A 16,477-nucleotide genomic window follows, 5' to 3' on the forward strand; every position below is an offset into this window, starting at 1 on the left:
ATAGTTTCCCTAAAACCAAAGTTGTAAGGAGTCTGCTAGAAAACAGACAAGTCCAGGAGAACGAGAAGATGATAAACAGTCAGAAATCAGTAAGTTCTTACTGGTGGCTCAGAGAATACAGAGCCATGTACTAGGTATATATTAAAGAAAAGAATGGTCCCAGACCTCAAAATCTCATAACACAATAAAGAAGAAAAATGTAAATATCTAATAAAGAAGAATAAATTATAATACTTTTAATAAGTACACTGAAAAAGAGATCAACAACTGTGCAACGGGTGGGGATAATTAGAAAAATTATTACAAAAATATTAGAAAAATTATTAGAAAAACTGATGGGGATTATTAGAAAATTCTGGAAACATCTAAATGTAAACAGCAGTAATTAAATAGTAACTGCAGCATACATATCATAGTCACATCCTTCATTTGAAAAATGTTACTATAAAATGTTCAAATAATAGAAAAGCAATGGTCTCTTAAAAGCATTTTCTGTACTTAACACTTGCAAAACAACTTCTTGGAACAGTTTCAAACTTCTGTAACCTTGGTGATTATAGGGTGTATCACAGAAAGGGCTAATTATACATAGCAGTAAGGCAACCAAGTAAGTGAAAGTTCCTTGAGCAGCTCCCAGAGAGGGGCTACAATTAATAAGAATGAGAGCCACCATTTACTGAACACCTGCTACATGCCAAGCAGTTTACATGCAAGTAGGAAATACTCCATTTTACTGATGAAGATAATGAGATTAAATAAGCTAATTAATTTGTCCAAGGTCACAAATAGATAGTTAAGTGGCAGAACTGAGATTCAAACCTAGATCTGACTCCAAAGCTCACATTCCACCACGTGATGCTGCCTCTCTAAGAATTATATAATCTATCATCATTTTTTATGGAGCCTGATAGGCAATGCTTATGCATGACTACTGAATATATGCATTCACTCACTCGCAAAACACTTAATGTGGCTAATTACATACCTGGGCCTACAGAGATAAATAAAACAATCTCTGAATTTGAAAGCAGAAGAGAAGGACAAAAAAAAATTTATATAATAGCGTGAAAAGTTTTATGATTTAGATATAAGAGATGATAAAGAAATACACACGAAGGATTGGCACCTACTGCAGACTGAGAAGATAAAGTGACCTAATGTCAGGTCAGCAGAGGATAGTTAACACGAAGCAAATAGCTCCTTTTCAAATCCACTCATAAATTATTAAGGGAGAGAGAGAGAGACTGACTGCAAAGCCTTTTACAGCCTTTTACAGTTGGGTGTTAGAAACCCAGTAGCCCAGCCTGACATCCCTACAGAGGCAGTGAATTTACTTAAGTGTGTCAGGAAAAAAAAGATGCTGCCAGTGCTGGGCAGCAGAAACCTCTACTGAATCATATGTTTCAGCCTTCTCCTTTAAATACAAGTCTAATTATATGATAGAATATGGGAGCTGTTTTATATTTTCAAGCATGAACTGACGCAGTCATGGGTCCTATATGACTTTCTAGAAGTGTATCTCTCTCTCTCTTTAGTTAAATAGATAAATAGATGATAGAGAAATAGAGAAATACAGAGATAGGTATAAATACATAGATATGTTTGTGTGTGTGTGTATATATATCTATATCTATATATATATGTATACCCATTTTATCATTTAGTATTATGGCAAAAATAAACATAGAAATGGATAAAGATGTCATGAAGATTTTATAAAATCAAATTGCTTTTGGAGGGACATGTTATCCAGCCTAATGGAGCCCAAGATGTAGGACTGACTCTGAGCACAAACACAATGCATCTCTCCTAAATGAAGCTTTCCTCAGTCTTCCCTGGGATTAACTCTCCTCATACGCCTAAAGCAGTGGATCATTTATTATAGCTTTTTCATGGCTGTCTCCACTCACTAGCCTTTGCTATGAACCTTGCTACTTGACCCTTCTCCCCAGCTGAGGTATATATGATGAAATCTTTCATAATCTCTCTGTTTTCTCTTCTCTCTCTTCACTCAAATATTTTTTAAATAGCTGCACAGTACTAAGACAATGAGATGTAATGGAACAAATGCTTTCAGGAAACCCCTGGTCCTCTGAGGTTATACTATTTTACCTCTCCTCATCCATCACCACCTGATTACTGACACTAAGCTCACAGTTCTCCTCTGCACTCCAAGTCCTGCCATCATCTTGGCTGATTTCCACATCCAAGTAGATGACCAGTTTAAGTAACAACTTAGTCTCACAATTCCCTGACCTCTTCAACTCCAATGACCTTGACCTCCACTCATTTCTAGCCAACTATTTCCATAGCCAAAGCTTGGAACTGTACCATTCTGGAAACCTTAAACTGAAATGTCCCACTCTTATGTGAAAAGATGTACACCAAGATATTAATAGTGGCTACCTTGATTAAGTCAAATTATCTGTGCTCTAAAGCTTACTTTGATTTTCCTGAGGGAAACACTGCTTTTGCAATAACGTAAAAAAAACAAGAGAAAATTTATCATTATGATGACAACTTACTATTCTTTCAAGTCTCTGAACCCCTTATACCCAGAAAATCTGTTTTTCAGTCTCATCAAGACCTCTAGACCTTGACTGCTTCCCATTGGGTTAGGTACCCTTCCTCTATGCTACCACAACATTCAGTGCTTACCTCTAAGATGATACATATTACACTGTATTGTAATTATTTGTTTACTTCTCTATCTTTTCCTTTAGATTCCAAGTTCCTTGGGATCAAGTAACATATCTTGGAACTCTGTACCTTCAACATCTAGCACAGTAAGGCTGACTTGAACAAACACAGGTTTCGGAATGAATGAAAAAATATTGAAACAGTATGAGTAAGACTTTGGTTCAAATTCTAATTCTGTCACTTAACTTTTGTCTTGGGAAAATCTGTTGGAATTCTCTGAATCTCAGTTTTCTTATCTGTAAAATGGGGTGAAAATTCTTGTCCTATCCACTTCACAGTTGTCACGAGGCTTAAATAACATATATAAATGTTAGGTATAAGAATTATCAGTGTTTGTTCAGACTGGCACTATGATCTCCTTTTCTAGAACTGCCTTCCTTGGTTCACTGGAGTCAGCTTTTTTATTGCTACTTGACATTAATAGTTTCAGCGCTGACTAACCATTAATTGCTCCAGACTGCTTACCCTTCATTCCTCTAAAGAAGATAAGGAACAGGCCAGGGATATCTGTTGTCCCATTTCCTTTTAGAAGGAGCTTATAATTGTTCAAATAAGAGAAAGGCCTCCCAAGTGCTTCTTGGAAGAATGTTTAAAGTACTCTAATTCTTTATGTCTCCACCAACTCAAAGAAAGGAAAGATAGGAGGGCATCATAGAATTGTTAAGGGAATGGAGAATAAAACTATCACTCTCAAAAATCTGGGCTACAAATAAATCAATAAAGATCTTTAAACCAATCTAATAAACATGTATCCAAATAGGATTTTCACTGAGAATCCATTTTTATTTTCTTTTTCAGGAGACTCAAATTCAAATAATGGCTTGTTTCAGGGTTCTCAAATTTACCTGCACATTAGGAATCATCTGGGATTTTTTAAATATTCCAAAGCCCAGGCCACACCTGTTATGGGCTGAATTGTGTCCCCCACAATTCATATGCTGAAGCCCTAACCCCCCATGTGACTGTATTTGGAGATAGGGCCTTAAGGATGTAATTAAGGTTAAATGAGGTCATAAGGGTGGGGCCCTACTCTGACAGGACTGATATTCTTATAAGAAGAGGAAGAGACACCAGAGAGCTCTTTCTCCACATAACGCACAGAGGAAAGGTCATGTTAGAAAACAGTGACAAGCACCTTGGTCTTGGACTTCTAGCCTCCAGAAGTATGAGAAAATAAATTTCTTTTGTTTTAGCCACCCAATCTGTGGTATTTTTTTATGGTAGTCCTAGCAGACTAATCCAACACCCTAGACCAGCTGAACCACAACCTCTTGGAGGGAGACAGAAACATCAATATTTTGGAAGCTCCCAAGTGATTTAAAATCTGCACAGGAGAGTTTGGGAAACAATCCTTTCATCATTTCAACTTGGAACTGTGCTGAACCTAGGCGTTTCTTGTTATTAGATTTGTAGAAAAATAAGAATCAAAATATCAGTTATTTATAGAACCACAACAAAACCTGCCTCAAAAATCATCTGGAAGGGTGTTATCCCTGATATGTCCTGAGAACAGCTGGCTTCCTCTGAAGTCCAATTCAGCTTTGCAGAGAATCCAGGCAATATCGACTGTATTTCTGTGCGAGAAGAAATGGCAACAAAATACAACAAGCAGTTTGGATAAGCACCAGAGTTTCTGTAATTGTTTATAAAACTGATGAGCCAAGGCGGCTTTTCCCTGATGAAAAGATTATTTGCAAAATTTAAAATATGACTGGAAATGGCTGTGGATCAGCAAATTGCTTGAACATTTAGAATTACTTTACGGGGTTAAGACATTTAATTTCATGTTTTCAATTTTCACATTTGCTAAATCAATTTGTATTTTCAGTTAACTCCTATGAGGTCATATTCAATATCAGAAATCTTCATAACTGGTAGGTCTAGCTGATATTCTTGTATTTTTTAATAAATTAATTCATTATTAATAAACACAAATCCAGTATTGGATTTAGAAATGAAAGCAGAGGGGCCGGCCAGGTGGCGTATCGGTTAAGTTTGCGCGCTCTGCTGTGGCAGCCCTGGGTTCGGATCCCGGGCGTACACCGACACACCGCTTGTCAAGCCATGCTGTGGCGGCATCCCATATAAAGTGGAGGAAGATGGGCACTGATGTTAGCCCAGGGCCAATCTTTCTCAGCGAAAAGAGGAGGATTGGCAAAGGACGTTAGCTCAGGGCTAATCATCCTCACAGAAAATAAAATAAAATTAAAATAAAATAAAATAAAATAAAATAAATAAAATAAAATAAATAAAATAAAATAAAATAAAAATAAAATAAAAAATTTAAAAAAATAAATGAAAGCAGAAAAATTCAAGAATGACTCTCTCAGGCATATACCTAATATACAGTATGTTTTTTAATGAGGTAGTCTTTAACAAAGAAAAGCAAACTTTGCTAATTTAATTTGTAAATTAACCACTTGGTATATTTACATGTGTTGACTCAGAACTATCTTTCCCTAAAGCATCAGTGAGTTCTAGACCATCATTCACAAAGAGAACCTCAAAGTATGCACTACCCTTCTTCTTTTATGTACCCTGGCACTCATAAAGGAAAGAAACCAAATTTCCATTTTATAAAATGCCATCCCCTATCTCCCCTGTACAGTAGTATTATAATGGAGAACTAAATATGAATAAAGATATCTCAGTCTCTGGAAGTTCTACCTTGTAAATGAGATTGACAATGCTGATATTATACAAGAATTCAACTTTAAAAATCTAATAACAATAAAATATATCCGAAAATAATAGCACAACTTTCTCCTAAAGTGTTCATACTACATATCTAAAAAACCTTTAACCACGTCAAAAAGTATGGACATTATCAAGATCAAGTTCTAACTATCAATCTTAATGGGTAATATTTTCTTGCTGTTAGTTTGTTTTTCAAATATAAACTAGTCACAAAGCCCAAGATATTATGGCAGCAAGGAATTGCTACACTGAATTTAATGAACTTGGCACTGAACGAGGATGCCTTAACATCAATCTTCAGTTTTACCACTGATTGATTTTCTGACCTAAAGTAACCCCCTTTTTTCTGTGATTTAATTACCTTTTTGTGAAATAAGAAAAAATTGTTCCTGAATCCTACTTCTCTTTGAAGTAGTATTACAGATGGGGAAAATATGTAGATACATGAGAAAAAGGCTTGTCAATAACTTCGACTTCTCCAGAAACCTTAATAACAATTTAAAATAAAATGTGCAGTTATTTTGGGGGAAATCAATTTCAACTGCCTCACTCCATACACCAAAAAAAAAAAAAAAAAAAAAAAAATTCCAGATGGATTGACTGGAGTTAAATGTGGAAAAGTGAAACAACAGAACTAAGTAAAACCCTTCTATTTCAAGATTAGTTGAGCATATGTTGAAATCTCATCTTTCCATTCAAACACAGAAAATGATAAAGCAAGTATTTTTAAATCTTAATAAATACATAGTCCTGGTGAGAAAAAAAGAAAAGAAAAATCTCTGTAGACCAGAAATAGGGAGGTATTCTTCTCTCATCTTCAGAAAGCAAAAAGAGAGAGAGAGAGAGAATCTACAATGGGAAGTAAGGACCAAAGATGCACCATATTTGGGGCCTGACCTGGGAAAACCATGGGGCTAATATTGCAACAACCCACAGGCTTAAGAGCAAGAGTCACACAGGCCACACATAGGAGGTCTAAGTAAGGGACCAAAGCATGAACAAAGGCCAGAGATGTGGCACCTGCCTACCTGAGGGTCAGCTAAAGCCCAATGATACTAGTAGCAGCATCAAGGACGCAGGATAAGGGCCTTAGTGCCCCTACCCCCATAAGTGGGGATAAGACTCAGAATTATATAATCTGTTAAGATGCAAGAGTTTTGTATCTTGCCACTCAAGCAAACTTTAATCCAAGATATACAATCTGCAAAATTAGGGCTCAGCAACCCAAAGAACCTCCTACTGGAAGGCTATCAATGCAGGATCTGTTCAGGACAAACAGATCATGGACAATTAGCTCTTAACTAAAAATTACCAACCAACAAAGATCAATACCATGAAAAAATACGACATATATCAACCAATAAAACTTACACTTGAGGAAACAGAGTTAACAAAACAATTTGAAAGAGACTTTAAAATTAAGTACTCTATATTTTATACTCTCAAGGATATTTTATACTCTCAAAGATAAAAAGAAGCTATGAGGGGCCAGCCTGGTGGCGAAAGCGGTTAAGCGCGCGTGCTCCGCAGCAGCTGCTGAGGGTTCACCGGTTCGGATCCTGGGCACGCACTGACGCACCGCTTGTTAAGCCACGCTGTGGCGGCATCCCATATAAAGTAGAGGAAGATGGGCATGGATGTTAGCCCAGGGCCAGTCTTCCTCAGCAAAAAAAAAGAGGAGGACTGGCATTGGATGTTAGCTCAGGGCTAGTCTTCCTTCCTCAGGAAAAAAAAAAAAGAAGCTATGAAACAAAAATACACTGCCATCAATTAAACAGAAAGTAATAGTGAAAAACCCTACTAGAAATCTTGGGAATTAAAGACATAGTGTTTGAAATGAAAACCCTATGGATGGTAGATTAGACATTGTAAAAGAGCACATTTAAAAGAAAAGGCAGTACTTAAATGTTTATAGCAGTATTATTCATAATAGGCAAAACTGAAAAAACTCAAATGTCCACCAAATGATGAACAGATTAACAAAATATGAAATATTATTCAGCCATAAAAAGAAATAAAGTACTATTACACGCTACAACATGGACGAATCTTGAAAACATTATGCTTAGTGAAAGAAACCAGACACAAAAGGCCATATATTGTATGATTTCATTTATATGAAATGTCAAAATAGGTAAATCCATAAAGACAGAAAGTAAATTAGTTTGCCAAGGGATGGGGGAGGGGGAAGGGGAGTGACTGCTAATTGGTACAGGGTTTCTTTTTGGAGTGATGAAAATGTACTGGAATGAGATGGTGATGATAGTTGTACAACCTTGTGAAGATACTTAAAACCACTGAATTGTACACTTTAAAATGGTATATTTTAGGGGGCAGGGAGGAAGGCGAAAGGGATAATTCAGCACATGTGTGTGGTGATGGGTTGTAATTTAGTATTTGGGTGGTGAACATGATGTAATCTATGTAGAAATAGAAGTATAATGATGTACACCTGAAATTTATACAATGTTATAAACCAATATTACTGCAATAAATAAAAAATTAAAAATAAATAAATAAATAAAATGGTATATTTTATGGCATGTGAATCATGTATCAATTAGAAGAAGAAAGTAAAAAATAAAAGATATTAAGAATAGATAAAAAATAAACACTAAAAAATTAAAAAGAAAAAAGAATAGATCTAGAATAAATAATGACTGAGAATTATCATAAAACAAAGACAGATATAAGTACTGTTTGAACAAAAACTTACCAAGTGCCAAGCAGGATAAATTTCTAAAAAAAATAAAAATAAAAATAAAGCAAGAAAGCCACACAGCTAAACACATCACAACAAAACCCAGAATAACAAGGATAAAGAGAAAACCCTAAAAGCTAGAAAAGAGAATAAAACTAGCCAAAAGGTACATGAGTTAGACTTCTCATCAACAATGCTAGATACCAGAAGATAACTGAGTACTATCTTCAAAGATCTGAAGAAAATTAGCTTTGAATCTGGACTTTTTTTTGTGTGTGTGTGTGTGTGTGTGTGTGTGTGTGTGAGGCAGATTAGCCCTGAGCTAACATCCGATGCCAATCCTCCTCTTTTTGCTGAGGAAGATTGGCCCTGGGCTAATATCCATGCCCATCTTCCTCTATTTTATATAGGAGGCCGCCACAGCATGGCTGGACAAGCAGTGCATCAGTGCATGCCCAGGATCCGAACCTGCGAACCCCAGGCTGCCAAAGCAGAGAGCGCGCACTTAACCGCTACACCCCCAGGCTGGCCATAAAAAGAAATAAAGAGACTGGAATTTTGGACTTTCTGGACTTTTAAGAGAACCAAACTATTAAAGATTGAGAAACTTAAAGTGTTTACATTCCACAAGTCCTTGCTGAAAGAACTATTAAATAAACCTGCAGGACCATTTATTTTATTTTTTAATTGGTGCCTATTTTTAAAATTTATTTTTTATTGAGGTCCCATTGGTTTATAAAATTTCAGGTGTACATCACCATATTTCGACTTCTGTATGGACTGCATCGTGTTCACCACTAAAAGTCTAGTTACCATTCATAACCATTTAAAAATGAGTTTACATTTGCATCTATTTGCTGAAATAGCGTGGGAATAAGAGGGAAAGAATGATATTATCATCAATATCAAACACCTCTTCACACAGCTCTTCAACTGCTAAAGTAGACAGAAAAATTTCAATCATGTGGCAATGTGAACATACATCAAAACCTTCCAGCAATGATGAAATAACGGGTACCAAATGGGCCCTCCCACCAAAAACTACTATAAAACTAGATAAAATATACGAGACAATTGTTTTCAGGCATTGGGCAATATGTAGCACAAGACTGTGATCCTTGAGAGAAGGGAAACTCATGAGATAAAACCTATGATTGCTCTGAATGTCTGCCTGGGGAAATGTTCCTGTCCATGGAGCAGGGACCTGGAGCCCAAGCAGAGCACAGTGGTTCCATTAAGCTGAGGAGACAGGGAATCGAGTTCAGGGTTGTGAAAGTACCTGGAGTCTGTGAGGCAGGGCACTGGAGAGGAAGGAGCTGTGCAGAAGTGGGTACCAAAAGTTTGTGCAGGAGCTCCCCATGAGTCCTTGGCCAAGGGCTGGGCTATGCATGCATAGGTGAGACTACATAAGAGAGCAGAGAGAGCAGTTCCAATGGAGCTGAGAATGGAAGACGATACTAGTGGTCAAGCAGTGCTGGGAAATGTTGGCCTTCAGGCCCAGCCAGAACGGAGAGACCTTGATAAAACTGATGGCGCCCAGCTAAGATGCCAAAATGGTAATGCTTTGGTAGTAAAAACCATATCCTAAATGAAGGTCTGCTCTTGATCTACCCTAAAAATGCCTAAAACCAAGCCTCAACAAGATCCACAGAGAAGATAGAATTTGGAGGTTGAGTGGTAGCAAGTTAGAAGAGTTTGGAAAATGACGTGGCTTTTACAGATCTACCCTTTAAAATGTATAAAACAAGCCTGCACAAGGTCAAGATGATTAGCCTGCTAGAACAAAAATCCACACTCTTCAGAGGTAGAACAGAATATAGAATATGATCATACTACCCAGTATGAAATAAATATTTACCAGACATGCAAAGAAAAAGGAAAATGTAACTCACAAGAAAAAAAAAGGAATCAATAAAAGCCAAGCCTTTTACAGATGTTACATTTAGGAAAGACTTTAAAGCATATATTATAAATATGTTCAAAGACTTAAAAGGTGGCTTAAATGAGTAATCTTACAGGAAATATCAGCACAGAAATGTACACTATAAAAAAAGAACCAAATGGAAATTCTATAACTGAAGTTCTATAATTGAAATGAAGAATTCACTGGATAGGTTTAATAGCAGATTAGAGGTGACAAAAGAGTCAGTGAAATAGTTGAAGACAAAGAATAAAACTTATCCAATCTGGAGAGTAGAGAACAAATGGTTGAAGAAAAGTAAGTATATTCTTAGAGACCTGTAGGACAATATCAATCAGTCAAAAATACGTGTAATGAGAGTCCCAAAAGGAGAAGAAAATAAGAACGGGACTGGAAAAATATTTAAAAACTCATGAACGAAATTTTCTAAAATTTGATGAAAAATATTAAGATGTGCAAAGCTCGGCAAACCCCAAGTAGGATAAACGCAAAGAAAATCACACTTAGGTACATGACAGTCAAAGTGATCTTAAAAAAAAAAAGATAAAGAGGGGGCTGGCCACGTGGCCAAGTGGTTAAAGTTACTTGTGCTCCGCTTCGGCAGCCCGGGTTCACAGGTTCAGATACCAGGCGTGGACCTACTCCACTAATCAGCCATGCTGTGGAGGCATCCCACATACAAAACAGACTAAGACTGGCACAGATGTTAGCTCAGAGCCAATCTTCCTCAAGCCAAAAAAGAGGAAGATTGGCAACAGATGTTAACTCAGGGCAAATCTTCCTCACCAAAAAAAAAAAAAAAAATGATAAAGAGAGAATCTTGAAAGAAGCCAGAGGAAAAGCACATATTACATACAGAGGAACTATAATATGAATGACAGCTAACTTCTTCTGAGAAATAATGGAGGCCAGAAAACAATGGAATGGCATGTTTAAAGTGCTCAAAGGAAAAAACTGTCAAGCTAGAATTTCAAATCCAGTGAAATATCCTTTTAAAATGAGGGTAAGATAAAGACACTTTTAGATAAAAGATGAAATAATTTGTTGCTGGAAGACCTGCAATAGAAGAAATTCCAAAGGATGTTCTTTAGGCTGAAGATGGAAACCCAGATACAGAGGAAGAAATGAAGAGCATCAAAAATAATAAATAAGTGGATAAATATAAAAGACTATTTTTTTCTTCTCACATTTTTCTTAACATACAACTAACAGTTTAAAGCAAAAATAATGACATTGTAAGGCAGGAATTATAACGTTTGAAAACTCAAAATAGAGCAAAAAATAGTATTGAATTATAAACCCCAAAATAAAATAAATATCCACAAGTTCATCCAGATATAAATAATTGAATTAATAAATAAAAGGTGAAGAAGAGACAGCTCTTCCTTACAAATTCCAATAAATAAATGTAGAAGGAATGAGGACATGTTAAATCACAATAACACTACAGTAATAATTTCTGCAGGTGAGATCCACCAATGAATGCTAAATTAGTGGATGCAAGTTTAAGGAGAAACAGGATATTTGCATAGTCTCATAGGATTTCCTGCAAATATTTAAAAATTACAAAAAGTAACTCTACTTGGAAAAATCTGGCAGATAACACCTTAACCAAGTGATCAGGGTTAATATTACCAATAATAAGACATATAAACATGATCAATCCCCTGATATGATGCACTGAAAAGGATACATCATCTCTGTGGTATTATTCCCAACAATGTATAACCTCAAGCTAATATAAGAAAACATCAAACAAGCTCAAATTGAAGGCCATTCTACAAAATATTTGACTAGTACTCTTCAAAAGTGTCAAGGTCATGAAAGAAAAAGGAAGACTGAGGAACTGTCACAGATTGAAAGAGATTAAAAAGACATGACAACTAAATGCAAAACAAAATCCTAGTATGGATCTAGGAACTGAATAAGAACATTAGTGGAAAACTGGTAAAAACAATAAAGCCTGTAGTTTAGTTAATAGTACTTTACCAATGTTAGTTTCTTAGTTTTGGTAATTGTACTATAGTTACTTAAAATATTAATTGTAGTGGAAGCTGGGTGAAAGGTATACAGGAACTCTTTGTACTGTTTTCCCAACTCTCTGTAAGTCTAAATTATTTTTAAATTAAAAATGTAAATACTTTGCAAAAGAATGAAACGGCACCACTATCTCACACCATACACAAAATTTAACTCAAAATGGATTAAAGACTTGAATGTAAGATCTGAAATCATAAAACTCCTAGAAGAAAACATAAGTGGTAAGCTCCTTGACTTTGGTCTTGGTGATGATATTAAAGCAAAGGCAATAAAAGTAAAAATAAACAAGTGGGACTACATCAAACTAAAAAGCTTCTGCACAGTGAAGGAAACTATCAACAAAATGAAAAGGCAAACTACTGAACAGGAGAAAAAAATTGCAAATCATGTACTGTCATGCACCGTGCAATGTTGTTTTGGTCAACGATGGACCATATATATGACGGTGGGCCCATAAGATTAATACCATATAGCCTAGGTGCATAGTAGGCTATAGCATCTAGGTTTGTGTAAGGACACTCTATGATGTTCGCATAACAATGAAATCGCCTAATGAGGCATTTTTCTGAATGTATCCCTGTTGTTAAGTGACGCATGACTGTATCTGATAAGGAGTTAATATACAAAATATATAAATAAATCATACAACTCAATAGCCAAAAAAAAAAAAATCCGATTAAGAAATGGGCAGAGGATCTGAATAAACATTTTTCCAAAGAAGACATACAGACAGCCAACAGGTACATGAAAAGGTGTTCAACGTCACTAATCATCAGGGAAATGCAAATCAAAACCACAATTAGATATCACCTCACACCTGTTAGAATGGCTATTATTTAAAAAAGACAAGAAATAACAAGGGTTGACAAGGATGTGGAGAAAACGGAACTCTTCTGCACTGTTAGTGGGAATGTAAATTTATACAACCACTACAGAAAACAGTATGCAAGTTACTCAAAAAATTAAAAATAGAACTACCATATGATCCAGCAATTCCACTTCTGGGTATTCATCCAAAGAAAACAAAAACCCTAATTTGAAAAGATATATGCACCCCCATCTTTACTGCAGCCTTATTTACAGTAGCCAAGTTATGGAAACAACCTAAGTGTCCACCACTGGATGAATGAATAAAGAAAATGTGGTGTATATATATATATATATATATATATATATATATATATACACACACATACATACAATGGAATATTATTCAGTCATAAAAAAGAACAAAATCTTGCCATTTGAGACAAAACGGATAGACCTTGAGGGCATTATGCTAAGCGAACTAAGTCAGACAAAGACAAACACTGTATGATCTCACTTGTACATAGAATTTTTTTTAAAAAAAAAAACAAGCTTATAGATACAGAGAACAGATTGGTGGTTGCCAGAGGCAAGGGGTGGTTGCACTGATGGTGAAAATGTAAAGTGCTGAAGGGGGTCAAAAGGCACAAACTTCTAGTTATAAAATAAATAACTCATGGTAATGTAATGTATAGCATGGTGACTATAGTTAATATTGTATTGCATATTTGAAAGTTGCTAAAAGAGTAGATCTTGCAAGTTCTCATCACAAGAAAAAAAATGTGTAACTGAATGGTGATGGATGTTAACTAGACATATTGTGGTGATCATTTTGCAATATATACAAATATCAAATCATTACATTGTATACCTGAAACTAATATAATGTTATATGTCAATTATACCTCAATTTAAAAAATTTCAGACTTAAACCTATGTAAAATCTGCATTTAAATGAAGATGGCCAATTATCAAGTATGTTAGCAGGGGATTCTTTGGACCAGAGTTGATCATAAGTAGTTTAATCTATTTCCAATAAATACATACAAGCTAAAAGAAGAAAAAAAAAATTTTTTTTCTTTGTGAGGAAGATCAGCCCTGAGCTAATACCTGCCAATCCTCCTCTTTTTTTGCTGAGGAAGATTGGCCCTGGGCTAACATTCATGCCCATCTTTCTCTACTTTATATGGGATGCCGCCACAGCATGGCCAGACAAGCGGTGTGTCAGGGCGCGCCCGGGATCCGAACCGGCGAACCCCGGGCCGCCGCAGCGAAGCACACGCACTTAACTGCTTGCACCACAGGGCCGGCCCCCAAGAAAAAATTTTAAAATGTAAATATTGAAAATTAAAATACTGCAAAAACAAAAAAATTAAAATAATTGCCAACAATGGCATAGAGGATTACTATACTTACTATACAAAGGATAGACCTTTGTATCAATTAGAAAAGCGCTAAGATCCTAAAGGTGAAAATGAGCAAAGAATATGAACACACAATTCATCAAAGAAAAAAAAACCAATCAATAAACATAAGACAGTAATTCCACTTATATTAAAAAATGCAAATTAAAATGAGATATAATAATTCTATTTTTTTCTAGGTAGAAATAGAAATACACAATCACACACACACACACACACACACACACACACACACTCCTAAGAGAATTTGAAAGGAGATATGCCAAGTTATTCAAAGTATGGTTGTCTCTGAGTGAACAAGATTGTAAATATTTATTTTTCACCTTTTGATTTAACTTTTTATAATATTTGGGAATTGCTTTTGAAATTTAAAAAAAGGTGTTTTCAGTACCTAAAAAAATGAAATATGATATTCTGCCTGTCAAATTATCAAAGTCTTCTTCAAATAGTAATGAACAATACTGGTGAGAGTGGATCAGACAGGTGTTTGTATGCACTGATGGTGAAAATGTAAATTGCAATACCTTTATGTAAAACAATCTAATAATTTCATCAAAGCACTATTTATAATACCACAAAACTGGAAATCACCAAATATCCTGAAAGAGAGAAAAGGTTAAATAAATTATTATACAACCTTTCAATGGAATAGTATAAATTTTTGTAACTTGTTTTATTTTCATATAATTTCAAACCATATAATTTCAAACTATTTTCATATAATTTCAAACTTCATATAATTTCAAATTTCAACGAAGAGTACTAGGAACTCTCATAAACCCTTTACCCAGATTTAGAAATTGTATATTTTGACACATTTGCTTTATCTCCTTTCTCTTTCTCTGTGTGCATATGTATGCATATTTTTTCCTGAATCAATTGAGAATAAGGACATTGCGACCCTCTACCCCTAAATAATTCAGTGCGTATTTTCTAAGATCTCTTACATAACCTCAGTAAAATGATCAAAATAGGAAATTTAGTATGAATACAATATTATCTAATCCATAGTCCATATTCAAATTTCACCAATTATCCTAATAATGTCCTTCATAGCTACTTTTTTCCTGGCCTATGATTCAATCCAGTATTGCACATTACATTTAGTTTTCAGTTTCTTTACTCTCCTTTCTTTGTCTTTCCTGGCCTTGACATTTTTGAAGAGTTCAGACTTATTATTTTATAGAATGTCCCTCAATTTGGGTCATCTGCTCTTTCCTTATAATTAGATTCAGGTTATACACTTTTTGCAGAAATATCACAAAAGTGATGTTGTGTCTTCAGTGCTATCAGGAGGTATATGATATCAGTTTGTTCCAATACTGGTGATGTTAACTGATCATTTGGTTAACATGTCGCATAGATTCCTTTGCGACATTTATTATTTTTCCCCCATAATTAATTAATAGTTTCAAAGTAGCTTTCCACAAATTACATATATATCCTGTTCCTCACCAAAGTCACTGTTTTAGCATCCACTGATGATTTTCTAAGTCCTTTATCCCTTCTACATTTATTAGTTGGCATTCTATTGTAAAGAAGAGCTTTCCTTTCTCCCCTACATATTTACATCAGTATGGAGTCATGCATTCTTATTTTATTCAATGAATTATAATCTCTTACTATCATTATTTATCCTATATTACTGTCCTATATTTGGTCAGTGGAAGTCCCTTCCAACTGGCTCCTGTGTCTTCTAATCTATCTCCATCATCTTTGAGAACTTGCTTAATTTCTAGGATGTTCTAGGTTCATCTTGTATTTTCCCTACCCCAACACTGGAATCAGTGTTTTCTCTAAGAAGTTCTGGTTCTTTTAAGTGGGAAAGCGTGTTTAGAAACCAAGATTTGAGAGCTAAGTAAGCGCATTGATTGCTATTGGAGTATCATTGTTTTTAGGCTCTCTCAACAGACAAAGCTAGGATACACACACATATCTCTATATTTCTATATTTATCACATATAATACATACTCTATAATTGGAACCATGAGTTCCAATTCCACAGGGTGCATTTTAGTCTGCCCCTTTCCATACATGGAACTTCCTGTCCAACAGTGAGAAATCAGGCTCCCATTATCCTCAATATACTTACTCATTTTAGCAAGCTAGAATACACAAAGTAGTTTCAGAATTGTTAAACCACATCTCTGGAAAAAGCAAACCTACTAACTAGATTTCAATATTTG

At 35.2% G+C, this 16,477-nt stretch overlaps 1 protein-coding gene across 1 annotated transcript in view; it reads right to left on the minus strand.

Annotated features, from left to right (window-relative positions):
- Nucleotides 1-16,477, minus strand: part of TOP6BL (TOP6B like initiator of meiotic double strand breaks) — a 94,323-nt gene that overhangs the window by 44,224 nt on the left and 33,622 nt on the right. The window contains exon 4 of the mRNA XM_058526299.1: nt 4,165-4,274. Within this exon, the coding sequence (XP_058382282.1) occupies nt 4,165-4,274 (110 nt within the window). The remainder of the gene's footprint in view (nt 1-4,164; nt 4,275-16,477) is intronic.

The sequence above is a fragment of the Diceros bicornis genome, chromosome 31 (assembly GCF_020826845.1).
Source record: "Diceros bicornis minor isolate mBicDic1 chromosome 31, mDicBic1.mat.cur, whole genome shotgun sequence".
Classification (NCBI taxonomy): Eukaryota; Metazoa; Chordata; class Mammalia; order Perissodactyla; family Rhinocerotidae; genus Diceros; species Diceros bicornis.